The 27,332-nt window shown below is 36.9% G+C and overlaps 1 protein-coding gene across 1 annotated transcript in view; it reads left to right on the top strand.

The window, feature by feature from the left end:
* Positions 1-27,332, top strand: part of mgl (low-density lipoprotein receptor-related protein megalin) — an 890,817-nt gene that overhangs the window by 607,488 nt on the left and 255,997 nt on the right. The window contains exon 55 of the mRNA XM_090412774.1: positions 12,801-13,059. Coding sequence (XP_090268900.1) covers positions 12,801-13,059 — 259 coding nt within the window. The remainder of the gene's footprint in view (positions 1-12,800; positions 13,060-27,332) is intronic.

The following is a 27,332-nucleotide window of genomic DNA, read 5'->3' as shown; positions in this document are numbered from 1 at the left end:
TTAAACAATACAATTCCCAGTAGTGAGTACTGTGGGACTTCACTTGTAACCTTCTGCCACTTTGATATTGCCCCACCATACACAATTCTCTGATACCTATCAGACAGCCATTCCTGAATACAGTTGACTAACTTGACATCTAAACCCATGTGCTGCAACTTAAATATCAGCTTAGCATGGGGTACACTATTAAATGTCTTTGCAAAATCCAAAAAAATGGCAGAATATGCCTTTCCCTCATCAACTGCTCTTGTCTTAATTTATTATAAAAGGCAATCATATTACTACAGCAAGAACACCCCTTAACAAATCCATGTTAACGCTCACAGATAACATTATCCTCACTGCCCCAATGCTGTATTTGGTCCCTCACTAATTTCTCCAAGACCTTAACAACTACTGATGAAACACAAACTGGCCTATAATTAGACACCTCCAGTCTGCTACCGCCATTATGCAATGGCACTATCTCACCTTCCTTCGATTCCTTGGGTACCTTTCCCATAGCCAGACTTTCATTGAAAAGCCAGATCAGTTCTTTAGCACATTATCTGAGAATCCATGGCGAAATACCATCCAGTCCCACAGCTTTACTGAACATCTAGAGTACACAGTATTTGGAACACACTCTTCTGTTGCACCTCTAAACATTGAACCTGCCCTATCCCTCTAGTATTAAAACCTATTTCTCCAGGATGAAATACTCCAATAATTTTGTTAAAGATACCAAGCAATTTTAAACCTGGTTTTACTCCATTTTTTCCAAGTAAGCAAACAGACAAAATGTCAAGTTTGCACCTGCAATTTATGCAAGACTAGCTGATCACACAGGTAGTGCAAGACCAAGGCAACTCGTGGTAAAGGTGGAGCGAGCTCTGATCACTAATCTTAATATTTACCCTTAATGCCAAAACACAATGAAGATCCTAGAAAGGGTTCTTGATGGTAGATTGAGGGAGGAGGTGGAGATTGCAAAGGAACAATTTGGCTTCATGCCTGGTAGATCAACAACAGATGCTATCTTTGGGTTACGACAGATAATGGAAAAATATCGAGAGAAACAAAGGGAGCTACATCTGGTATTTATTGATCTGGAGAAAGCATACGATAGAGTGCCAAGGCAAGAAGTCTGGAGGTGTCTGAGGGAGAAGAAGGTGCCGGAGAAATATGTCAGGTTGGTGCGGGAAATGTACAGAAATGTGAAGACAAGTGTTCGGACCTGTTTGGGACAGACAGAAAGTTTTCAAGTAACAGTTGGCTTACATCAAGGGTCAGCATTAAGTCCGTTTCTGTTTAATATTGTGATGGAGGTGGTAACAGAGGAGGTGAGAGAAGATGCACCTTGGACAATGTTGTATGCAGATGACATCTTGCTGTGTGTAGATTCAAGAGAAGAAGCGGAAACTAAACTGGAAAGATGGAGAAAAGTACTGAAAGAGAGAGGTATGAGACTGAGCAGAAGTAAGACAGAAGTATATGTGTTGCGCAGTGGGCGGTGGCCAGAAGACAGATCTGGAGCTGGAAGGAAATGTCATCAGGAAGGTGAGAGACTTTAGATACTTAGGTTCAACAGTGGAAGAAGATGGAGGAGCTGAGAAGGAAGTGGGATGCAGGATACAAGCGGGTTGGAGGAACTGGAGGGAGATGGCTAGAGTGTTATGCGATAAGAGGGTGCCGATCAATCTGAAAGGCAAAATTTATAGGACAGTAGTGAGGCCAGCTATGACATATGCTATAGAAACTGTGGCCCTGAGGAAAAATAACATCAGCAGGATGGAAGTAGCAGAGATGAGAATGCTTAGGTGGATGTGCGGTGTGACCAGAAAGGATCATCTGGGAAATGACTGTGTCAGGGGAACAGTGAAAGTTACGAACTTAGGAGCGAAAATACAGGAGGCAAGGTTCAGATGGTTTGGTCATGTGATGAGGAGGGAGGATGAATATGTGGGAAATATGCAGATGACATCTTGCTTCTTCTTCTACAGCTTCTCACACTTAAGTGGGGTCACTGTTTGTTATGAGTCTCCTCCACACCTTCCTGTCTTGGGCTGTCACCACATCCAAGTTCTTCATCTTCAAGTCCTCTTCTACCAGCTCCCTCCATCTCTTCTTTGGCCGCCCACGCTTCCGCCTTCCTTGCACATCCATCTGCATGACCCTTCTTCCCACATATTCATCCTCCCTCCTCATCACATGACCAAACCATCTGAACCTTGCCTCCTGTATTTTCGCTCCTAAGTTCGTAACTTTCACTGTTCCCCTGACAACTTTCACTGTTTAATATTGTGATGGAGGTGGTAACAGAGGAGGTGAGAGATAATGCACCTTGGACAATGTTGTATGCAGATGACATCTTGCTGTGTGTAGATTCAAGAGAAGAAGCGGAAACTAAACTGGAAAGATGGAGAAAAGTACTGAAAGAGAGAGGTATGAGACTGAGCAGAAGTAAGACAGAAGTATATGTGTTGCGCAGTGGGCGGTGGCCAGAAGACAGATCTGGAGCTGGAAGGAAATGTCATCAGGAAGGTGAGAGACTTTAGATACTTAGGTTCAACAGTGGAAGAAGATGGAGGAGCTGAGAAGGAAGTGGGATGCAGGATACAAGCGGGTTGGAGGAACTGGAGGGAGATGGCTGGAGTGTTATGCGATAAGAGGGTGCCGATCAATCTGAAAGGCAAAATTTATAGGACAGTAGTGAGGCCAGCTATGACATATGCTATAGAAACTGTGGCCCTGAGGAAAAATAACATCAGCAGGATGGAAGTAGCAGAGATGAGAATGCTTAGGTGGATGTGCGGTGTGACCAGAAAGGATCATCTGGGAAATGACTGTGTCAGGGGAACAGTGAAAGTTACGAACTTAGGAGCGAAAATACAGGAGGCAAGGTTCAGATGTGATGAGGAGGGAGGATGAATATGTGGGAAGAAGGGTCATGCAGATGGATGTGCAAGGAAGGCGGAAGCGTGGGCGGCCAAAGAAGAGATGGAGGGAGCTGGTAGAAGAGGACTTGAAGATGAAGAACTTGGATGTGGTGACAGCCCAAGACAGGAAGGTGTGGAGGAGACTCATAACAAACAGTGACCCCACTTAAGTGGGAGAAGCTGTAGAAGAAGAAGAAGAATGCCAAAACACATCTCCAAGAAGGGGATGTATGATGTTTTGTATTAAAGGCAAGGGGCCACTACCCAGACCGGTTTCGACCTTTATTGAGGTCTCATCAGTGGGAGCCAGGCTAGAAATACCAAGATTTAGTAATGCAGAGCTTGTAAGTATTTTACCAAATCAAGTTACCATAAGGTGTTATAACCTTAGTTTTCCTACTTTTAAGTATTTCAGAATTATTTCTGATGTAGTGATAATGAAGCACACAGAGTGAAAAGGAACATGGAGATTCTGTAATAAATATGCTTGATTCTTATGTTGGATAACCTTGGAATCTTTCTTGGAGAATCGGATTTAAAATCTAAATCCAATTTTAAATTAAAATTGGATTTAGAATGGGCTATACTAACACCTTATGGTAACTTGTTTTGGTAAAATACTTACAAGCTCTGCATTACTAAATCTTGGTATTTCTAGCCTGGCTCCCACTGATGAGACCTCAATAAAGGTCGAAACCGGTCTGGGTAGTGGCCCCTTGCCTTTAATACAAAACATCATACATCATTCAAGGTCTTGGAGAAAGTAGTCAAGGGAAAAATACAGGAATGGATTGATGAAAATGAGATACTGTACAGAGGACAGCATGGCTTTGTGGAGGGTAGATCATGCCTCAGTAACTTGCTCAAGTTTTATAACAAGGTGACGGCTGAACTGGATAAGGGAAATGGGTTTACAGTGATACTGCTGGACCTGGCAAAGGCGTTTGACAGGATACCACATGGAATTCTAATCCGTAAACTACAACATATGGGAATGGATATAGGGTTGGTGAGATGGATAGCTGGGTGGTTGATGGAGAGATATCAAAGAGTAGTTTATTCAGGAGTAGAGTCCAAAAGACGGCCTGTGACTAGTGGTGTGGCACAGGGTTCTGTTCTTGGACCACTGCTGTTTAATCTGTTCATTAACGATATAGGGAAGGGTCTAAGTGGGACAGTTCATTTGTTCGCTGATGATGCAAAGTTGGGTAGGGCGATAGTGAATGCAGAAGATGTCAAACTCTTGAAAGATGACTTAGATAGATTGGAGTTCTGGACTAAGGAGAATGGATGTCAATTTAATGTGACAAAATGTAAGGTTATGCATTTCGGAGTGAAAAGATTAGCAGCAGTATACCACATTGGTGGAACTGTACTCCAAGAGATTGATGAGGCCAGGGACTTGGGAGTGTTGGTGGATAGGGAGATGAAGTTTAGGGGGAACATTGCAAAAGTAGCTAAATTAGCTCATCAACTCACTTGGTTGTTGAAAAATACCTTGACGAGCAGAGAAAAGCAAGTTATTGTACCTCTGTACCGAGCCCTGATAAGACCTCATCTCGACTACTGTGCCCAGATTTGGTCACCTCGGTTCCTTCTTGATGGGGAGGAGTTGAGAGGATCCAGAGGCGAGTAACTAAGATGATAGCAGGTCTATGGAATGAACCATATGAGAACAGGTATGAAGATTTGTGGGTTGCAGAAACTAGTTGATAGGCGGAAAAGGGGAGATATGATTGAGACATTCAAATTGCTAAAAGGATTCAATAGGATTAATTCAGATGATATTTTTGAGATCAGGACTGGTGGTGGGAGAACTAGGAGACACCTATGGAAGCTGGGCAAGAGCGTGGTTCGCAGGGGTGTTAGAGCTGGGTTCTTTACTTTTAGAGTGGTAAATGAGTGGAATAAGCTGCCAGAGTCTGTTGTGGGTGCTATGACAGTGAGCGAGTTCAAGGCAAGGTATGATAGATACTGTGAGAATATTGAACAGTTGTGTGAACCTGATGTTTAGGGCCTCCCTCGATGAGTCTAAGGACTCCTGGAGTAGCCCGTAGTAATAATAATAATAATAATAATCCCCTTCTTGGAGATGTGTTTTGGCATTAAGGGTAAATATTAAGATTAGTGATCAGAGCTCGCTCCACCTTTACCACGAGTTGCCTTGGTCTTGCACTACCTGTGGGATCAGCTAGTCTTGCATAAATTGAAGGCGCAAACTTGACATTTTGTCTGTTTGCTTACTTGGAAAAAATGGAGTAAAACCAGGTTTAAAATTGCTTGGTATCTTTAACATAACTATACCCAAGTTAAAAATACTTTCTACTCCAATAATTTGTTTATTGAACAACTCCACTATGTCCTTTGCATCAGTCACTCATTCCCATTTTTATCCCACAGTGTTGGATAATAGTGTAAACAATCCTTTCCTTTATGCTTACACGGTGATCAGATTACATTATGCAAATTATGGAAACAACTACCATGTTAGAGTAAACGTGTTGACAGTTTTAGTGTTTTATTCATTTTGTGTAGCTGGGCCTTTAAAGGAATGCGGAGAATTGACCAGGGCTTCTGACCTAATGTCCAATCCTCACCTTCTCGTGGTGCACCCTGTTGGGTATCTACCTGGATACTGAACGAACGAGGATGGGCTGGCAATTTGGGATTTAGCTGACCAAATTATATTCCTATTGGTTAAACCAAAATACAAAATGAGGGTACAACATGACAAAATTTCATACCGGCTGGTGCGTCGCCCGGTTAAACAATGCTCCCGTTGTTTTTGTCAGGGAACCAGGGCAAAAACAGCAAAAAGTCAGCTACTGGAACAAATCTGAAAACACACCCCAACACAACATCACCAGAGTTAAAGATCGGTACTATCAACATAAGAAGCCTCTGAATGGCAAAGAAATGGAGCTAGCAGAGGAATTAGATAAGTACCAGATCGACATAATAGGGGTGACTGAAACAAAAAAGACAAAAACTGATGAGATCTTTCTGAGAAATAAATGCAAAATGTTATATTAGGGCAATGATAATCGAGGAAAAGAAGGAGTAGCCATAGTATTCAACACAAAATACGAGGCTCATCTTCTTGAATGGCAGACAGTGTCAAGTCGAGTGATTTGGTCAAATATCAGAATGGGGAACTAGACAATGAGACTTATTTGTGCCTATAGGCCCACAGAAGGTTCTACTAAGGTAGAAGTGGAGGAATTTTTTGAGGCTCTAGAGAAAGCTACTGACACAATGAAAAAGGAAAAGTTTGTCCTTGTTGGGAATCTAAATAGCAGAGTAGGAAGTGATGGTCAGACACACAAAAATGTTTTGGGAAAATTTGGAGAAAAGAGTAAAGCTAATAATAATGGCAAATACCTGTTGGATTTCTGCTCAGGTCATGGACTAGTTATTAATAACACCATGTTCCAACATAAAAATGTGCACAAATTCACATGGAGAGAAGAGGCCAGGAATAAGAAAAGTCACATTGACTATGTTATTGTTGATAGTGATGTTTTCTCCCTGGTGCAGGACACCAGAGTGTACAGAGGATTTGAAATTGGAAGTGATCACTATTTAGTCTTGAGCAGGATAAAATTGAATTTCATATTGAAAAGAAAGACATCTAAGAAAGGTTTAAAGCGAATAAAAGTTGAACAGCTCTCAGATGTGAAATGTAGACTAAAATACACAAAGATTATTGAAGGAAAAATGAAAGAGTTTGAGAACAGGAACCAAACCTTGGAGATTCAGTGGCAAACCTTGAAGAAAAACTTGATTGATTCAGATAGAGGCATGTGGTGAAGTTGTCTGCAAGGATAGAAAAATTTGAACTCCATGGTGGACACAGGAAGATAAAGAGGCAGTGAAGGAAAAGAAGAAAGCATATCAAAAGTTCCTGGCAAATAAGTCAGCTTGTGCTCTTAGAGAATACAAAGATAAATGTAAGAAAGCTAAACAGTGTGTAAAACTAGCTAAACAAAAGTCATGGGAGAACTTTGGCAAGAACATAGAAAATAAATATCAAGAAGGTGGCAAATATTCTCGAGGTTGTTGAAGAAGCTTAGGAATGGAGGAAAGAGTGCTGTAAAAGGAGTTAGAGATGATAAAGGTGTCATGAAAACGGGAGAAAAAGATATCCTTGAAGTATGGAGTAATTACTTTGAAAATTTGCTAAATGAAACAAGCAGTGATGACAGCACAGTGATAAAAAAACACTGACCAGGCATGCAGTCAGGAATACATATCCATACTTGAAGTAGAAAAAGCCATCAAAGGCTTGGAATGTGGAAAGGCAGCAATTTCTGGCAGAAGATATTCGACCAGAAATGCTGAAGTATGGAGGTATAAAAGTCTTCCAGTGGCTGCACTGCATAGTTCAGAATGCCTGGACAGAGGGACGTATTCCAGATGATTGGAGTGGAGCTCTCACAGTATCCATATATAAAAAGGGAAATAAAACTGAATGTGAGAATTACAGAGGTATATCCCTACACAGTGTTCCTGGTAAGATATATGCAAGTATATTTGAGAAACAGTTGAGAAGAATTGTGGAAGAAATGCTTGGTGAAGAACAAGCTGGATTCAGGTCAAATAGAGGCTGTCAGGATCAGATCTTCACTTTACAACAAATAGTGAAGAAATCATGGGGATATAGCAAAGATCTGTATTTAAGTTCTTTCGATTTGGAAAAGGCATATGATAAGGTGCCAAGAGAGAGAAGCTATTCAATACGCTTCAGTTATGTGGTGTCAATGGGGTATTATATCAAGCAATACTTAGTCTTTATTTGAGTTGTAAGTCAGCAGTTAGAATTGAAGGAAGTACAGGAAGATGGTTTAATGTTAAATCTGGTGTGAGGCAAGGATGTACATTATCCCCTCTGTTATTCATTATCTATATGGATCACATTATGAAGAAAAGTGGTATTAAACATGATATCAAAATTGGAGATGTTAATGTCAGCTCTTTGCGTTTATGCAGACAATGTTATACTTCTAAATAAATCCGCTACAAGTCTGCACGATTCTCTGACTAAATTGAATAACTGTTGTAATAGATATGGTATGGAGGTCAGCAATAAAAAGACAAAGACAATGAAAATAGGCAGAATCATTGATAATGTCAACTGTGTTTTGAATGGAGAACCTGTGGAACAAGTAAAACATTTCAGGTACTTAGGCATGATTTTTAGGGAAGATGGTAAATTAAATATAGAAATAGACAATAGAATCAACAAAGCTGGTATGGTAGGAAGTCAATTGAACAAATTCATGTGTAATAACAGAGAAATTAGTTGGAACTCTAAATTAACTGATACAAGACAGTGTTCAAACCAGTTTTAACTTATGGATCTGAGAGCTGGGTCAGAAGTAAAACACTTGACCAAAGACTAGAGAACGCAGATATGAGAGTCCTGAGAAAGATTATAGGCATGAACAGATGGCATCAATGGCAATATCATATTAAAAATCAGAATATTAGGAAAGAACTTGACATTGTCCTCATCCAGGAATGCATTAGCAGAGCTAATCTCAGGTGGTATGGTCACTTAAACAGAATGGGAGAGGAAAGATTAGCAAAACAAGTGTTCTCTGCTAGGTTTGCAGGAAAACGACCCAGAGGAAGACCAAGATATAGGTGGATTGATATAGTACAAAGTGCCTTAGACGATAGAAATATAAGATCTGGTAATGTTGGAGTCTTGACAAGTAATAGACTGATTTGGAGGAAAATTGTAGATAGGAAGTTAGTAATGATGTAAATTTTTCATGTAGTACTATCATATCCTGTTGTACACCCCTTGAGGGTACATGGCAGGAATTTGATGATGATGATGATGATGATGATGATGATATGTAGCTATAAAATGGATACATCTCCTTGAAAGCATTGAAAAATATATACTCTTTCTCACCACATATCTGTGACTAAAAGACAAATTGCCAACGAGTGTGGTGTTAGTCTAGGTACTGTTAATGCAATTTTAAAGACGTTTAAGGAGAAAGGTACCTTTTTTCCTGACAGAAAAAAAAATTTGGATGAAAAAGGAAAATTACAATTACTCAAGATTGTTTACTAGTTAGGAAAAGTAAAATGAATCCAATGTCTACTTTAAACTTAAATAGAGACCTGGAGGCTAGTGGGATTAATGTTTCTAACATGACAATCCATCAAAGTTTGTTGAAAGCAGGCAGAACTGCCTGTAGACCAAAAAGAAACAACTGTTGATGAAGGCTATGCAGAAAAAGAGGCTCCAGTGGGTAATAGTGTACAAAGATTGGACTGTTGAGGTCAAAGAAGGTCATATTCTCAGATAAGAGCCATTTCTTTGTCCAAACAGAGTAAGTACCTTATGTTTGCAAATCAGTGGCTTAGAAGACTTCTTCTGCCCACTTTAAACAAGCTTCTTAGAAACCCAGCTAAAAAGAGGTTCTGTGGTTTTTTTATTCATGATGGTCCAGGATCACTTTTGCCTGTTGACAGTAAAGTGACCAATACATACAAATATTGGAGAAAAGAGTGGTCCAACTGATTCAGAAAGACAAAAAACTTTCTTCCAACAGGATCTCACTACTTCGAAAAAAGTGAAAGAGTTCCTCAAAAACACAGCATCCAATTGCTTCAGTTGCCAGGTAACTCTCCTGACATTAACCCAGTAGAAAATTGTGGGCCCTTGTAAAAAAGAGACTTGGAAAATTAAATTGTGATACAAAGGATAACTTAATACAATCCATTATAAAAGTATGGTTTTGAGATGCAGAAATAAGAAAAATATGTTCTGCATTGGTAGCATCCATGCCTAAGCAAATTAATGAAGTTATTAGGAATAGAGGAGCACATATAAATTATTAGGCAAAATTGGAGTTCATTTTTTTGCTTATTTTCTTGCAAAATTAAAATTTTTCTTTAAAACCTAAGTGTTTGGATTAATTGTTCTCTACTGTACTTTGAAAAATTGCTAAGTGTAACAAGCAGTGACAGCATGATTATAGAAAACACCCAACAGAATGCAATCAGAAAATACATATCAATACTTGATGTAGCAAAAGCCAACAAAAACCTGCAATGTGGAAAGGCAGCTGGAGTATATGATATTCAACCAGAAGTGCTCAATTCTGAAGGTATAAATGTTTTACAGTGTTGATCGAAGTAGAGTTCTCTTATAGTATCCATTTATAAAAAAAAAAGAAATAAAACTGAATATCAGAATTACTGAGCAATTTTTCTAATGAGTTGGACTGGTAAGATTTATGGAAGTATACTTAAGAAATGGCTAAGAAAAATTCTGGAAGAGAAGCTTGGAGAAGAATAAGCTGAATTCAAGCCAAATGAAGGTTGTCAGGATCAGATTTTCAATTTAAGACGAATAGTTGAAAAATTCTTTGTCCGTGTGGTTAGCCTAGTGGCTTTGTGCTTCGCAACCATATGCCTGGGGGAAGGAGTGTACCAGGTTCGATTCTCGTCGAAGACGTGAGGAACTTGAGGATCTTCCTCAGGCATAGCCAAGTTAGCCGGTCTTGGGCGCGGGCAGTAGGGTTTTTCCTAGCAGATCCCCCTAGTCGTCATCATCATCATATATATATGTGTGTGTGTATATATATATATATATATATATATATATATATATATATATATATATATATATATACACACACACATCTATTAATTACATATAGATATAATTCTGTAGTAGATATAAATGTAATTCTGTCATATATATATATATATATTAAAAAGTTTTAATGACTGATACCAAGAGATAAAAAGATGACATGGTATATTTGAAAAGATACTACTAGTTTACTAGTTTCGTTGAATTGATCAACATCTTCAGGTATCACAATCAAAGAAATATATAAAGAATTACAGAGACTTTAAATTGCATTAACAGAACAAGTACAAAAAGACAATAGCGTGTTTGAAAACAAAATGCGAGCTTGAGGAAATGTAGACTACACGCTGTTGCGAGTGTGCCAATAATGAACAGAGGCAACGTGTGCGTCAGAAAGATTGAAACTTAGGCTGTTGTTGATATGGGAAGAATCTAGAGAAATTTCTCTAGATTTGACAATCTTTCTTTTGAGCTTGAATGTACCAGGAGTGTACAAGATTTTATGTGATTCTGTAAAGCCACACTATGGCCAGACTGCTAAATCCATCCTTCTACGTTTGGAAGAACACCGTAGAGATATCTCCTATAACAGGACTAGAGCCAGCACTCTCTCTAGCCACATTCTCTTTTCAGTTAACTCAGACGAAGGCCGCCAACACATTGTGAACTGGACTCAAACTTCTAACATCCATGTATGCTATGATGTGCTCGACAGAAAGATTGTCGAATCTAGAGACATTTCTCAATATTCTTCCCATATCAACAACAGCCTAAGTTTCAATCTCTCTGACACACATGTTGCCTCTGTTCAGTATTGGCACACTCACGACAGCACGTAGTCTACGTTTATTTGGAACTCAAGCTCGCATTTTGTTTTCAAACACACTACTGTCTTTTTTGTAGTTGTTCTGTTAATCCAATTTTAAGTCTCTGTAATTCTTTATATATTTCTTTGATTGTGATACCTGAAGATGTTGATCAATTCAACGAAACTAGTAAACTAGTAGTATCTTTTCAAATATACTATGTCATCTTTTTATCTCTCAGTATCAGTCATTAAAACTTTTTAATGATATTTCCCACCGAGTAAAAATGAATTATAATAATAATAATAATAATAATATATATATATATATATATATATATATATACAGGGTGTTCGGGATAAATTTGACAGTATCGTAAGGAAAAAGAAAATCTTCTTTGTATCTATTAAATTTAATGAATTGACAAAAAAACATTACAGGCAGAGTTAATTACAATACTATCAACAAGATTTACTCAAAATAACCACCATTAGCATCGATCACAGCTTCAATTCTGCTTCGGAACCTCGAACAAGCTGATGCTACAGTCTCCCTGGGAAGGGCCGCAAAAACTGTTTTAATTTTATCCATTAACTGGGCTTTTGTATTACTGGAAGTGCGATTGGTGTCTTTTTCAACTGCGCCCCATACAAAATAATCCATGGGGTTAAGGTCTGGGGAGTTTGGAGGCCAAACATTTGGACTGGTGAAGTCGTAGAAATTTTCAGACAACCATTTTTGACTTTTCCCAGAGGTGTGGCAAGGGGCCGAATCCTGCTGCCATACATACGGCCTACCATTGGCTACCCTTGTTATCCAGGGCTTGACTACAGTTAGCAACTCCACGAACAAAGCCCGAATTCCAATGCCAGGGTTCTTCAACACCTGTTCCTGCAGATTTGCGAGGAATTCTGCTGTACGAACGCAATCAGATCGTCTGCTAGGGATCTTTCTTCTTGCTACATCCTCGTAGTCACCATTGCAAGTCTCTAGTTCATGCCTGATTGTTTTTACTGTATTCAGGGAGCATTGGGCAGCAGTCGTAATATCCTTATTTTGATGGCGGGCACGAATCATCATGATACAAGTTATTCTCTTCCATGATTCAGGTGGGTTCCAGCTATCCATCCTTTCTGACATCTTGTATATGAATGAAGAAGGGTCCAAACTTTTAAATGAAGAGAAGTGTGTGTTAATACATGTAACTTACGGAAAAATATAATTAATTATAAATATGTCAAATTTATCCCGAACACCCTGTATATATATATATATATATATATATATATATATATATATATATATATATATATATAGCAAATGACCTAATATATTTAAATCTTAAATAATTAAGTCAATTTTGTAGTTATCATATTTAAAACTTTTTATAGTATGAGATATATGTATATCTTTTTTTTTCTAATTTTTGCATCTAAAACATTTCTCTTTCAGATGGTCATCCTTGGTTAATATTTAGCAATCGATATTATTTGCGTAATATGAGCATTGATGGAACTGTCTATAACCTTATCAAAATGGATCTTCGAAATGTTGTAGCCCTAGATTTTGATGATAAAGAAGACAGATTATATTTTTGTGATGTTGGTAATAAATCAATTGCTCGCATATTTATTAATGGTTCTGGTGAAGAAACTCTTATTCAACATGATGCTAATGGATTAGAGGGTCTTGCTGTAGATTGGATTGGCAGGTAATTGTAATTTATAAATCTAAGGGAGGGGAGTTCTTTTTTAAACTACTTTATTTAGTATAATAGAAGAAAACTGGTTGAATTACATGACTTCACATCATTGTGACATTCATAAGTCCAATGGAACTGTGTTTAAAAGATTAGACCAAAAATTTAAAGTCCTAAGAATGGTGGTTATTGTGGGTGCTGTGTTAGGTAGGCTTGGCTGTTAGACAGTACCTCTAAGAATTATTGTGAAGGGTCACCACTAAGACCAGTTTCAGCCTAATATTAAATTGCTAGCACCATCTCCTACAAACTCTTCTTCTTTAAATGCTATTTCCTAACAGAGTTCAGTGACCACCTTTGCAAATTTACTTCTGTCTTTAGTTGCTTTGATTAACAGCTCTGTGTTCAGTTTAATCTCGTTTTTTTTATATTGTCTAGCCATGATAGTTTTCTTCTTCCAAGTTTTCTCTTTCTGTTGATTTTACCTTCTAGTATTACCTGGAGAATATTATATTTATGGTTTCTCATTAGATGTCCTAAGTAGGCAGTTTTTCTTCTTTTCACAATATTGAGTAATTAATTCTTGATTTTTATTATTCTTCTCAGTACCTCTTCATTCTTCACCCTTTCTTCCAAGGCTTCCAGTTTTTTTATTGTATTTGCCTTAACATCCATGTTTCAACTCTATATAGCAAACTTGACCATACATAGCACTTCATCATTCATACTCAAATTTCAATGTTGAAGTTGTTGTTACATAAAATGGGTTTCATGTTGATAAAGGACTGTCTTGCAGTTTCAATTCTTGATCTTATAACCATTTCATAGTCTGAACTTTCATTTAGCCAGGATCCTAGTTATTTGAATGTGTTAACTTGTTCGATTTTATTTCCATTTAGAAGTAAGTCAGCTGTTATCGAAGGGTTGTTGCTTATTATCATAAGTTTTTTTTTTCGGTGTTAATTTTTAGGCCCACGTCTGCACTTTGATTTTGACACATTCTATGAGTAGTTGAAGATCTTGTATATTTGTTGTAATTAAAGCAGTATCATCTGCATAGTGTAAGTTATTTATTAGTTGGCCATTTATGATTACTCCTTCCTTTCTTCCTTCTGAGGCCTAGAGAAATAAGACTTCTGAGTAGATGTTAAACAGAAGTGGATATAGTACACATCCTTGCCTCACTTCTCTTTCAATTTTGATATTGCTTGTCTTGATGTTGTCTGTTAGGACAGATGTAGTCTGTCCCCAGTAGAGGTTTTAATGATTCTAACATCCTTATCATCTAGGCCTAGTTGTTCTAAGATGTTTATTATGCTGGACCTTATCAAAAGCCTTTTTGAAATCAATAAAACAAATATAAAGGTCAGTTTGTTGTTCTCCCATCTTTGTGCTAAGACATGAGCAGAAAAGTGCTTTTCTTGTTCCTAGGCCATTTATTATTATTATTATTATTATTATTATTATTATTATTAACATCTGACCTCCATGGAGTCAGAGACTCATCGTGGGAGGTACACAGTATTGCGCACAATGCTCATCCAACCATGCTTTCAACTGATTCAATGTATCTACATTCACAACACACACTCAGGCAATGCATTCCACTCACCAACCACTCTCCATGCAAAGAACCTGCTCCTTACTCCTCTGCTTGCCTCCTTATACAGTTTTCAGCAATGGCCTCTTGTTCTACCTCCCTCTCCCATTCTATGAAAAATCTCTTCCATGTCAACCTGATAACAATATATTCTCCCTCAATCAGATTCCCCCCATCCTTCTTTCTCCTATTCACCAGGATCTGCAACTTACATTTTTTCAATCTGTCCTTGTACTCCACATTCCAAAAACCACTGATCTTTATTTCTAGGCCCTGAAACCATTTCTGGAACTGAGTTTCACTAATGAGATCATCACATTTTTGGTTTATTCTGTTATGAGTAATTTTTAGAAATATTTTAAGAGTCTGGGTCATTAGGCTCATCAATCTTAAATCACCAGAAGTTTTTTTATTAGGTTTTTTAGGTAATGCAATGAAGATTTGAGTTCATCCAGTCTGAGGGTAATTTACCAGTATCATAAATTCTGTTGAATAATTTTACAATTTTATCAATATTGCTGTCATTGATTAGTTTAATCATTTCTACTAGTAGTTCATTGAATACATACGCTTTACCATTTCTTGATAAATTGATCAACTTGACTACTTCCGACTTCGAAATAGGTGGGCCTATGACATCTTCTTCTTATTGTGCTATCTTCTATCGAAGGTCAGCGACCATCTTGGCGAACAAACTGCGGTCTTGTGCTAATCTGAGCAGTTGTGCACTGCTCTTTCCTGTCCATGTCTTGATGTTGTCAAACCATGATATTCTTTTTCTTCCACTAGTTCCTTTGCCATCAATTCTTCCTACCAAAATAGTTTGCAGAAGTTGGTATTTGCTGTTTCTCATGATGTGGCCAAGATATGATGTTTTTCGTTTCTTGATTATTTGTACAAGATGTTTAGCTTTGCCAATGGATTTTAAGTCCTCTTCATTGGTAATTTTTTCTGTCCATGATATCTTTAGCATTCTTCTGTATAGCCACATCTCAAAGGCTTCGATTTTCTTGATGGTTGTCACCTTCAATGTCCATGTTTCAACTCCATAGAGCAGAATAGACCACACGTAACATTTCAGCATTCGGCATCTGACTTCCATGTTTAGGTCTTTATTGCAGAATAGTGTTCTCATTTTCATGAAGGACTGCCGTGCAACTTCAATCCTTGTCTTTATATCTATTTCTGGATCCCACCGTTCATTAAGCCAACAACCAAGATATTTATATCTTGACACTTGATCAATATTTTTCCCATTGAGTGTCAGTTTCATTGATGAGGCTGGATGTTTGCTGATGATCATGTATTTTGTCTTGTTGATGTTTATATTTATTCCCATTCTTTGGCTTTCTATGTATACTCTGTCAATGAGTTTTTGGAGATCCATAATGTTATCTGCAATTAGCACGGTGTCATCTGCATATCGTAGGTTGTTAACAATCTTTCCATTTATTGTGATTCCCTCTGGACATTCTTCCAATGCTTTTTTAAAGATTACCTCTGCGTATATGTTGAACAGGAGTGGTGAGAGCACACATCCTTGTCTCACTCCTCTTTTGATGTTAATATCACTGGTGGTAATGTTGTCTAATTGAACGGTTGCTGACTGATTCCAATACAGATTTGTTATTAGTCTTATGTCTTGTTCGTGCTAGCCTTATTTGTTGAAGGACTTCTATTAAGTTAGTGTGTCTGACTTTGTCGAATGCTTTTTCAAAATCTATGAAACACATAAAGACAGACTTCTGTTTTTCTATGCATTTTTGTATCAATATTTGGGTACAGAAAACGGCCTCTCTAGTACCAAAACCATTCCGAAAGCCGAATTGTGTTTCACTTAGAGTTTCTTCACTTTTTCTATAAATGTGATTCTGAATTACTTTCAAAAATATTTTTAATGTTTGGCTCATTAGACTAATAAGTTGGAAGTCACCACAGGAATTCGCTTTGGGTTTCTTTGGGATAGTGATAAATGTAGATTTGAGCCAATTTGATGGAAATTCATCACTTTCATATATTTCATTAAATAGTTTTTCAAGAAGTTTGATGTTATCTGGTTCTATTAATTTTAAAAATTCTGTTTACACATCATCTGGTCCACTGGCTTTTCCTGTTTTACTTGTTCGTATAGCATTCTCTATTTCGCATTTCATGATTGCTGGTCCTTGAATGTTATCTTTTATATTTATAGGCTTCTGTCTAGTATCATTGAAAAGTTCTGTTACATATTTTATCCAAATCTGTGCTTTATTCTCTTCTTCTAGAACTATTTTTCCATTTTCGTCTCTTAGAGACACTATTTGCTTTTTCCTCAGTTTTCTGGAAATTTCGTTGATTTTCTTATACAGATTGAAATTATCATGTTTCTTCTGAAGCAGTTCAATTTCAGTACATCAATTTTTCATCCAATTTTCCTTGGCTTCTTTTATTTTTTTCTTGATGATGTTATGTGTTTCTGTATACCTGGCTAGGTCTTTGTTTTTGTACATTCTTCTTGTATCAATAAGAGAAAGAATCTCATCTGTCATCAGGTTATGTGAATAATATAAAACAACAGGAATGGATGACAGAATGTCATCCATTCCTGTTGTTTTATATTATTCACATAACCTACTTCTTCAATACTTGTTGTTACGATGGCATTCTTTAAGCTATTCCAAAGAGATTCCACACTTTTATTTTCTTCTATGTTAATCTGTTGTAATCGCAGGTTAAGCTGTGTCTTGGCACTTTTATTTATGTTCGGGTCTCAGTTTTTCTACATCAATTTTCTTTTTCTTCTTTTGTGATTTTTTAGCTGATTTTAATCTAAGACGTACTTCTGCAACTATGGGATTGTGGTCTGATGAGATATCTGCTCCAGGATAAGTCTTTGCACTCTTTATACTACTGTGGAATCTTTTATTTATCAGTATATAATCAATTTGATTTTGGACAATGTTATGTTAGTTATCTTGAGGCGATTTCCAAGTGTACAGTCTTCTGGGTGGAAGTTTAAACCAGGTATTTGCTATTGTTAGATCTTCTTCCTGACAGAACTGGACTAGGCGATCTCCTCTGTCATTTCTGGTGCCTAAGCCATGTTCGCCAACAATTTCTCCATCACCCCCTCTTCCTACTTTTGCATTGAAGTCACCCATCACTATGTTTATATCATGTTTCTTTGTTAGGTTTTTAATCTCTTTTAGGTGTTCATAAAACTCTTCAACATCTTCTTCACTTTTGTCAGCTGTGGGTGCATAAGCTTGGATGATATTTATGTTAACGGGGTTTCCCTTAAGTTGTAACAGCATTATCCTTTCAGAAAATGGAATCCAATTTAGTACTGATTTATTGATTTCTTCATCTACTATTACAGCTACACCATGTCGATGTTTGTTCTCATCATTCTCAGAGTAATACATTGTTGTATTATCTTGTTGACACTTTCCAGATCCTGGCCATCTTGTCTCGCAAATTCCCAAAATCTGGATGCCCAGCCTCTTCATTTCTCTTGTGGCATTTCTTAATTTGCCAGCTTCATACAGAGTTCTGACATTCCATGTTGCAATTTTAAAAGTGGACACCATTTTGAGCCCAGAGATTCTTCGCACCCACCCCTGTCTCATTTAAGGGACGCCGGGAACTTGGGGCCAATTGTAAGGGTTTGCTCACCATGGTGGTTGTTCTGGAGATAAGGTAGAGCAGTAGTTTCTCCGTTTGCTTTCTGCTCCGCAGTATTACAGACATACACAATATAATCATATTGCCATCTGCAAATCTCTGATCACAAGCTTTTCCGTCATCATTTGGCTTCAACCTTGTGTCAGTACTGACAATGCTGCTTCCCAATCAGGGGCAGTGACCCCAGCAGGTGCTTATTTAATGGCGGCACTACTCGCCATGTCACCAAGTTGTCATTGGGCTTTGTGAGGTTTTAAGTGAGACAGAGTTGCCATTTCTGCTCCCCCACGCCCTGATAGCTCAGGCACTGTTGGTCCATGGCTGCTTATTTGCCAGATTGCTCTGCTTATATCGCAGCTAGCCTCCATATCTGAAGGCTGTTCCCCGATCCACCACCTGGGGACGCACCTGGTAGTAGTCAGCTCTGCCCCGGGATCCTATGACTATATTCCTTGAATTTGTTACGTCTTGTCTATTATTAGAAGGTAGTGCCTTAATGTATGCAGTCCAAACTTATCCTTTCTAAGATGTTTCTAGGATTATCTCTCCTTCAAGTAGCATAGGATGTCGTTTTTTCATCAATCCCAAGAATTCTTTAATTTTTTTGTGAAGATTGAAGTCATCCTGTTTTTTTTTTAGATCCTCAATTTCATTACATTTTTCTTTCATCCAGTTTTCTTTCACTTCTTTTATTTTAGATTTTATCTTGAACTATATCTCTTTATATTTTGTAGTATATTTATCTTAATGCAGTGTTCATAAGGGATACGATCTCAGCAGTCATCCATTCCTTCTGCTTGTGAGCTGTACTATAACCCAATATTTCTATACATATTTTTAATAATTTTTCTTTTAGTTTCTTCCATAATTTATTCACTTCTAGTTCATCATTGGAGTTCCATGTAATTATTCTATTAAGTTCTAATTTAAGAAACTTCAACAAAAAAAAATCGCTCTAAACTTCATTGTGTGATCCAAAAGGATCACTATAAATTCATCACCTCTGACCTGAAATCATTTCAAGATACTCAGTGGTGGTGGTGCCACCATTGAGTATCCTAGAGGCAAAAACTTACCACCACACGTTCCACTCCCAGGAAGCTTACCTTGTAAGTAATTGGGGGGGGGGGGGTTGTCTCCAAAAACTAGGGTATCCTTTAGATCACTCTAACCCAGTGTTTTTCAACATTTTTTAGATCATGCCCCACTTCAGCATCTCAAAGATCTTGATGCCCCCCATGGACAATTTGATCAAATTGCCCCCCCCCTTCATTCTAGTTTATTAACTAGAATGAAGGATCATCCCAATCAGTAGCAGCTCCACTCAGTGATAGGCAAAAACCTACCACTGAGAAAACCTGCTCATTTGTTAGGACAAGCACCTACCAAAAGGCCCTGATCAAGGCCACATCAGTAAAAACTATGAAAAATACTCAGCAGTGGTTCCACATAGCGTCATGCAAAAAAACCTACTACTTAGAAGAAATACTCATCTATTAGGACAAGTACCAACTGAAGGGCTCTGTTCACAGTCATGTCAGTAAAAATTATGCTATTGCTAGCATCCATTGGAATGCAGTGATCAAAATCACTTAAGCAGGAACTCATATCTGTAGAAACTACATCAATAGGATCCACACCTATAGAGGAAGATATAAATGCAGAGATTAAATCAAAGCAGAAATCATATATTGCCCATAAGTTCTAAAAGGGTGTATTACCACATTATTAAAATACTCCAAATCAAAGATAGTTATAGAAAGTTTTTTTCACTTTGTTGTAATTATATTATACTTGACAACAAATTGTATTCTTGATGTGAATCTTGTTTTAACTCTTAATTAATCAATTCTTTTTTAATCCTAAGATAAATTATGTGAAGTCAACAGCCTCTAAATACAAGTACACATGTTTGTCTGTGTAGTGCCCTGGGAGTAAAGTGGTTCTTACTGGCTAGGACTGGGATTCTAGGTTTTGATCTGTCAGTTAATGGAGCTGATGTTTCACACAGTGTTGTCTAGTAGTGCTGCTGCTGCTGATTCCAGAAGCAGTCTTTGATATTTGCATTGCAGTAAATATCAAAGACTGTTTTTTGAAATCAGCAGCAGAACTAAAAAAACTTACCAAACTCAATAAATATGGTTCTGTGAACCTTTCCAGGGTATGGGATATAGTAATTCTTAGACCACTCCTAACTGCTAAGGTTGCCTACCAGCATCCAAGAGAATAATCTTCTTAATATCTTCCACTTATTATTTGTATGGTTTGCGTATATTGTTAAAATTCTTATATTGTATCTGTGAAAATGTCTCTTTACCAGGGACAAAATAATGGAATCATCAAATCTCTGTTTAATTCATTCCTCATGCTAGCTTCGTTTTATTAAACCATAATATGAACAATGTTACTCACCTTTGAACAACCATTTAAAAGTTTGGAGAAACTCTTGTGTTTGCCCTTGATATTTCCATGGCATTTGATTGAGTCTGCATTGTGGCTTTGTTACTAAGAAACCATCTTATGAGCTTCTTCTTTCCCTTCATTACTGGATCACTAGTTTACTAACTGGTCATTCATTTAATATCTTTGTTTATAGTTTCTTTGTTTCTTCTCATCAGTTGCCCCTTTCAGTGCCACTATATCAGGGCTTTGTTCTTTTATCTATGCTCTTCCAACTATACATTAATGACCTTGCTCATTAATAAATCCTGTCCATAGTTTTGAGTAATACATTATGTTCCTCTTCTTCATTTGAGAAGCATTGCAGTATTCAGGCCTCAAGCTTCTAGATATCCATAATCAGTGTTTTAAACACAGATCTCCTCACCATTCTCAAATGGGGTGAAGAAATTCTACTGAATTTCAATCTATCAGCAAATTCCACTCTTCATTACTAGAAGAAAGAACTTACTTCACTCTCTCCATAACCTTCTTAACTTGAAGTAAAGAGGAGGTCTCAAAAACGTGGTCTCCTCTTTCCATCAAAAACACTATTTTAACCTGCAGAATTTTCCCAACAATTTACGAATTCTAAATCCTCTCGAACTTGAATACTGTTCTCATATTTGTGTGATGCATCAAAAATTAAATTTCCTTAAGAATGCATATGTTATCTTCTGGAAGGCAGTCTCCTTAATAGATGACCACTCCTTTATCACAAACCCTATCTGCTGACCTTCTTATAAATGCTCTATTTTTTCCATGGATGCTTCTCCACCAATCATTCCTCCATGTTCCTCTTATCAGACAAGAATATGCATAGCCTGGTTAACATCCATGCACAGTTCATTTCCAAAAGCATCGTACCAAGTTTTCATTTTCTTCTTTCATTCCATCTCCACAGTTCTCTGGAACAGCCTTCCTCATACGATTTTTTTTGCAAAGAATATGAATCAGCTCTTCAATAAATTCATCATCATATCCTTTCTTTCTCCATAATTACTCACCAATGCAGTTGTCATGTGTAGGTTTTTTGTGATCTCATGTGCCTGTGGTTGACAAACAAAAAAAATAAAAAAGTGATAAACCACTGATCGATAAAAAAACAATGTATGAAACATGGCTATGGAGTGTATTCAGGAAACTTTGACTGACTGCACCCCCAGAATTAAGAGAATGAATTGCAAAAAATAAATGAATGATGAACTTTAAGGCAAGAGCTACAGAAAAAGAAAATGTTACAGAACCAATATTGGGAGTAATATGATAACTTGGCACATGAGTGGCATAAAGAACTTGTCAGGAGAGTGACAGCTATAGTAGAGAACGAGAAAGCAGACTGTGAAAGAAGATGACATGTGACAAGTAAAAGGAAGAACAACTGGGCAAGGATAACCTTAATGAATGAAGATGCCAGGAATGGTTTGATAGACAGTAAGTAACTTATTTATGACGTAATTACATTAGTAAGGTATACACTGCACTACACTACACTACACTACACACACACACACACACACACACACACACACACACACACACACACACACACACACACACATGCACACACACAGTAGCTCTACAGAAGCCAAGGTCAAACTAGATGAAAAAGTTAGAGGTGGATTGGGCAGATATTTTTGTATCAAGATCTTGCATACCTTTAATAATACAGCATTTCTAATTCTCTTTAATACAAGAGAATTAGAAATGCTCCTAACTTGGTTGTTTAACTTATGTCTCAGTACAAGTATGATTCCTAATGAGTGGAAAGAAGACAAGACATCAGAACTTATGAAACAAATTATAGACCAATCATTATCATAAGAGTAGTCATTAGAGAGGCTGGTCTGGAAAATCTAGAAGTGACTGTATAGTAGTTTTATCCATTATAGAGAACATAGGTTTGTGAAGGGTAGTTTTTACTTTAGCAATCTTTTCACTTTGTTTCTTTTCACAAAAGAAACAAAGCAGAAGAGCAGCTTCCAGAAGTGAACTATACCTGACAATGTACAAATATTATTGAAGGGAAAAAAATGAAAAAGTTTGAAAACAAGAACCAACTTTCCAGACTCACTTGTAGTAGTGAAGTTGCTTTCAAGGCAGCTTGAAGATGCTAAATAGGAAGTCCTGGAAAAGAAGGAAGCATATCAAAAGTTCCTAGCAAATAAGTCAGCATGGGTTCTGAGAGAATATAGAGAAAAATGTAAGAATGCAAAGCAATGTGTAAAAGATGAACAAAAATTATCAGAAAACTTTGATAAGAATCTAGAAGGGAAATGTCAGGAATGGTGCAACATATTCTGGAGACTTAAAAAATCTTAGAAATGAAGAAAAGAGTACTCTAAAAGGAAAATGAGAGATGATAGAGTTCCAACGAAAAACCGCAGATAAAAAAGAAACATTCGTTGTGTAGCATTATGGAGACAAACTCTCATGGTTAGAGCCCTTACTTTCCTTTGATTTAAGATAAAATGACACTTGATATTTAGACTATTTTATCAAGGTCATCATCAGGAATACATATAACACACACAGGGGTACTTAAACTACAAGACAGCATCAAAATACTGTAGTGAGCTACACCCATTAATGCTGTAGTCAATCATTGACCCAAGTTTGACTTCTGGTGAGGGTAAATAAAAAGAGAAGAAAGATAAATAATAAGACGTGATAATTAAATACATAAATAACTAGAATTACATCAATCACTGCTGGTTAGATTTTAGTTCTCCTCTACAGTTCTGTTAATGGTCTGGGGATCACTGGTTAAATATTGATCTGTGTATTTCTATTCTTCCTGCTTTTTTTACTGTGCTAACATTACAATGATGCAAGTAAGAATGGGTGATATGCATTTTTTGAAAATTATGGAGACAACTACCATGTTTGAATAAAAACTTTAGTTTAATATAACTATTTAATCAGAAAAAATCAACAGAATCCTACAACATTATAACCTCAATGCCACCTTTAAACCACCCACTAAACTTAAAACCATATTCAACTCCTCTAAGGATCCTCTTCTCCCATTAGCACATCCTGGAGTCTATTGCATCCACTGCACCTGTAACTTATCGTACATTGGTGAAACAGGACAGACAATCCCTATACGCAAGAAAGAACACATTAGACACATAAAATATAACCATTATGGTGAAGCAGGCCTCTCAGACCATGCGCTCAACATCTTACACCAAATCAACTGGAAAAGCACCCACTCTTTACACCACACAAAAACCTGATATGAAAGGAAATTTAAGGAAGCCTGTGAAATCCTGATAAACCACCCAAATATCAACAATAAAGATGGCATGAAAATTCCAAGGATCTGGATGGCACACATTCAGCCTACCTAATATATAAGCTCAAACATAAGTCAGGACTCTAGCCAATCTTCAGCTAGTATTAGAAACCATTCCATACCAACTGGCTGGAATGTACAAGTATAATCATGATGTCAATATATGTATATAGATAGATGCTTGTTGTTGCGTCCAATGTATTTCTACAACCAACAGATAACACTAATAATAGGACTCTAGCATTGATGTATAATTTTTTTTTTTTTCTCACCAGAGGTCAGGCCAACAATTGTAGCGGTTGGTCAGTATCTTTAACAAACCAGTTTGAATGTAGTGTAGCTTGTTTTCTGTGTATAGTTGTATGCTCCAGAAGATGACCTTGATATAAAGGTCGAAACGTCGAATGTAGATTTTAGTTATATTAAGCTAAAGTTTTTATTCAGACACAGTAGTTGTCTCCATAATTTTCAAAAATGCATTCGGATCACCATGTAAACTTAAAAGAAAGGAAAAAATAATTGGGTGATATGTTTGTATAATTAAGGTCCCCCATTATGATTGCTCTTTTCATGCCCATCATCTCTATTTATTTGATGATGTGTTTCTTCATTACTAGCAACCGATCTACCAAGTCTGTAACAGCACTCCACTATGTATTTGATCTTGTTAGATTCCAACTCATACCAGATGGCTTCAAACTCACCACCGCATGAAAAACTGTTACTACTATTACAATCATAGCTCTCAACACTAACTGGATTCAGTTAGAAAAGGCATCTAATATCATTAGCAGCACACCCTCCTCTCCTTATAGCCTTAGTATTGTTTTTTTTTTTTTTTTCAGTGTTCTATTTTCTCAGCTCTTCCCTTAATGTAAGGAATGGCATGGCATTATTGTAATCCTTTTGATTTTTTGGTTGCATTCTTGTGAAGGATTCTGTTGATTGGTTTTCTGTTGGAACTGTTCTTTATAAACATTTTGATTGTCATTTGAAAAAAATATTTTTTTAGAGTTTGCTCATCATAGCAAGTTAGAGCTCTATTTTGAAAGTACTAATGACACCAAGATTTTGTGTTGTTTAGCCTCTGAAGTAGACCAACACTGTAGCTGCAGAAACATCTTTTGCTTATTCTTCAATATTAGGGTAACTGTAAATCTATAAAGAAACATAAAATACACATGTGAACACAATGGAAAGCTTTTTAATTAACTGTAATTAATTATACGAATATTTGCATTTAAACTTCTTACCATCATTCATCATTGTAATTGAAGTAAGTGCATCTGAGAATGATATATTTTTCCAGGTAAATATAATACCATTAACATCAGAAATAGGTGTGGGGGGGGAGGCTTGGGTAACAGTGAAAGATCTTGGCACTTTCTTTAAAAAGACATTCAAATTTGTGGGAGAAACTGTGTAATAATTTAGCATCATCCCCAGAGGATACTATGGCTAGTATTAATAATTACATGTTTTCATCTGTCACCAAACATATTTGTGAACACCATCCCTATGTTAAATCCAAAAAAATGTCATAAATCTGGTATTGCTGATATGTAATTACTAATACAGGCAGTCCTCTGTTTATGCCTCAGTTCCATTCCTGAAAAAAACGGGCATAAACCAAATCGGCGTAAAACAAACCCAATTTTAATGGGAGGTATGAAGTTATGTTCTGCACAGTCGAAAAATATGCACATAAAGTATGTGTAACATTATTATATTTAAAGCTTTAATAATACATACATATATAATTAAAATAATTTTTTTTTTTTAAATAACGAAACCTGTGGTGAAAAATACATATATATTTGTTAAAATAAAATTATTAATAACAAAAACAAAACAAAATTATATACAAAAAATATGAAACTTCGAAAAGATATTACATATTTCTATGTTGAAGTTCCTGGTTTCAGATCACCTGCATTTTTTTTTTTTAAAGTATCCAGTGTTAACTGCCTAGATTTTCTTTTTCTTTCTTTAAGGAGTTCAGTATGAGGTCGAATAGATGCAATTGCACTCCTTTTTACATTCGCACTCCATTCCCAATCGTGGTCCATTTCGCAGAGTTCATCAGTCAATGTCTCTATGCTTGCAAGGATATGCTGTAAATCGGCCGTTTTCATATCTCTCAGAGGACATTCTTCATTTTCTTTCTCTTACTTTGGATGTTGACTTAATTGTTCGGCTAATTCTTTTTAGTCTTCATTGGAAAGCAGTTTATCATGGCTCTCTAAGACTTCTGTCACATCTTCAGCTGTAATATTGTACAATCCCACCTCTCGTGCAAGCTTGGTAACATCTTCAATAACATTCTCCTCTTGCTCTAATTCCTTGAAGTCGTGCATAAATGCTGGAAGAAGTTTTTGCCATGCTACTTTTAAACACTTTGCTGACACGTCGTTCCAAGCTGCCTTGATGTTGTTAATGCCCTTCAAAATATCGAATGATCGCCAATAGTCTTTAATAGTTTTTCCTGAAGTGTCCAAGACTCTTACCATTTCCATAAATGTTATACGGAGGTAATAGGCTTTTGAAGATTGATATAATCCCCTGATCTATTGGTTGCAAAAGCAATGTTGTGTTTGGGGGGGCATGTAAACAATCTTGACATCCAATGGTGTTCTTACTTCAGCAAGGTTTTGAAGATGTCCAGGGGCATTATCCAAGAGAAGCAATGCCTTGGCTGGCAAATCATTTTCTTTACAGAAGCGAAGCACGATAGGACAAAAATAATTTGTGTACCGATCTCTAAAAATGTCTTGTGTAACCCAAGCTTTCTTGTTCCATTTCCAATAGACCGGCAGCATGGCTTTTAGACCCTTGAATGCACACAGTGTCTGTGAATGGTACACCAACATTGGTTTAAGCTTCAAAGTTCCGGAGACATTTGCACCCAACAAAAGCGTTAAGTCTATCTTTTGCAACTTTAAAACCTGGAGCATAACGTTCTTCACAGGAAATGATGTGTGATGACAATTTTCCAGTAGAGAAAGCAGTCTCATCAACATTAAAAATGAGATCAGGAGGATAACTTCCTTGTTCTACACAGTCTTGAAATTCTTCAGGAAAAGTAGCCGCTGCCAACATCTGCACTTGCTGCCTCACCACATAATTTGACACTGTGGCACTTACTTTGAGACTTAAATATCACGAACCAACCTTTGCTTCCTAAAAATGTTTCTTCGCCTCCATCTGTCTTTTTTTAAGATCCTCAAAAATTGTTTTTGCTTTCTCAGTTATAACAGCCTGCATCAGAGGAATGTTTTTCTG

The sequence above is a fragment of the Typopeltis vanoorti genome, chromosome 23 (assembly GCF_054136105.1).
Source record: "Typopeltis vanoorti isolate ZY-2024b chromosome 23, IOZ_Tvanoo_1.0, whole genome shotgun sequence".
In the NCBI taxonomy this organism is placed as follows: Eukaryota; Metazoa; Arthropoda; class Arachnida; order Uropygi; family Thelyphonidae; genus Typopeltis; species Typopeltis vanoorti.
The sequence above is the reverse complement of the archived record's forward strand: the minus strand, read 5'-3'. Positions and strand labels throughout refer to the sequence as shown.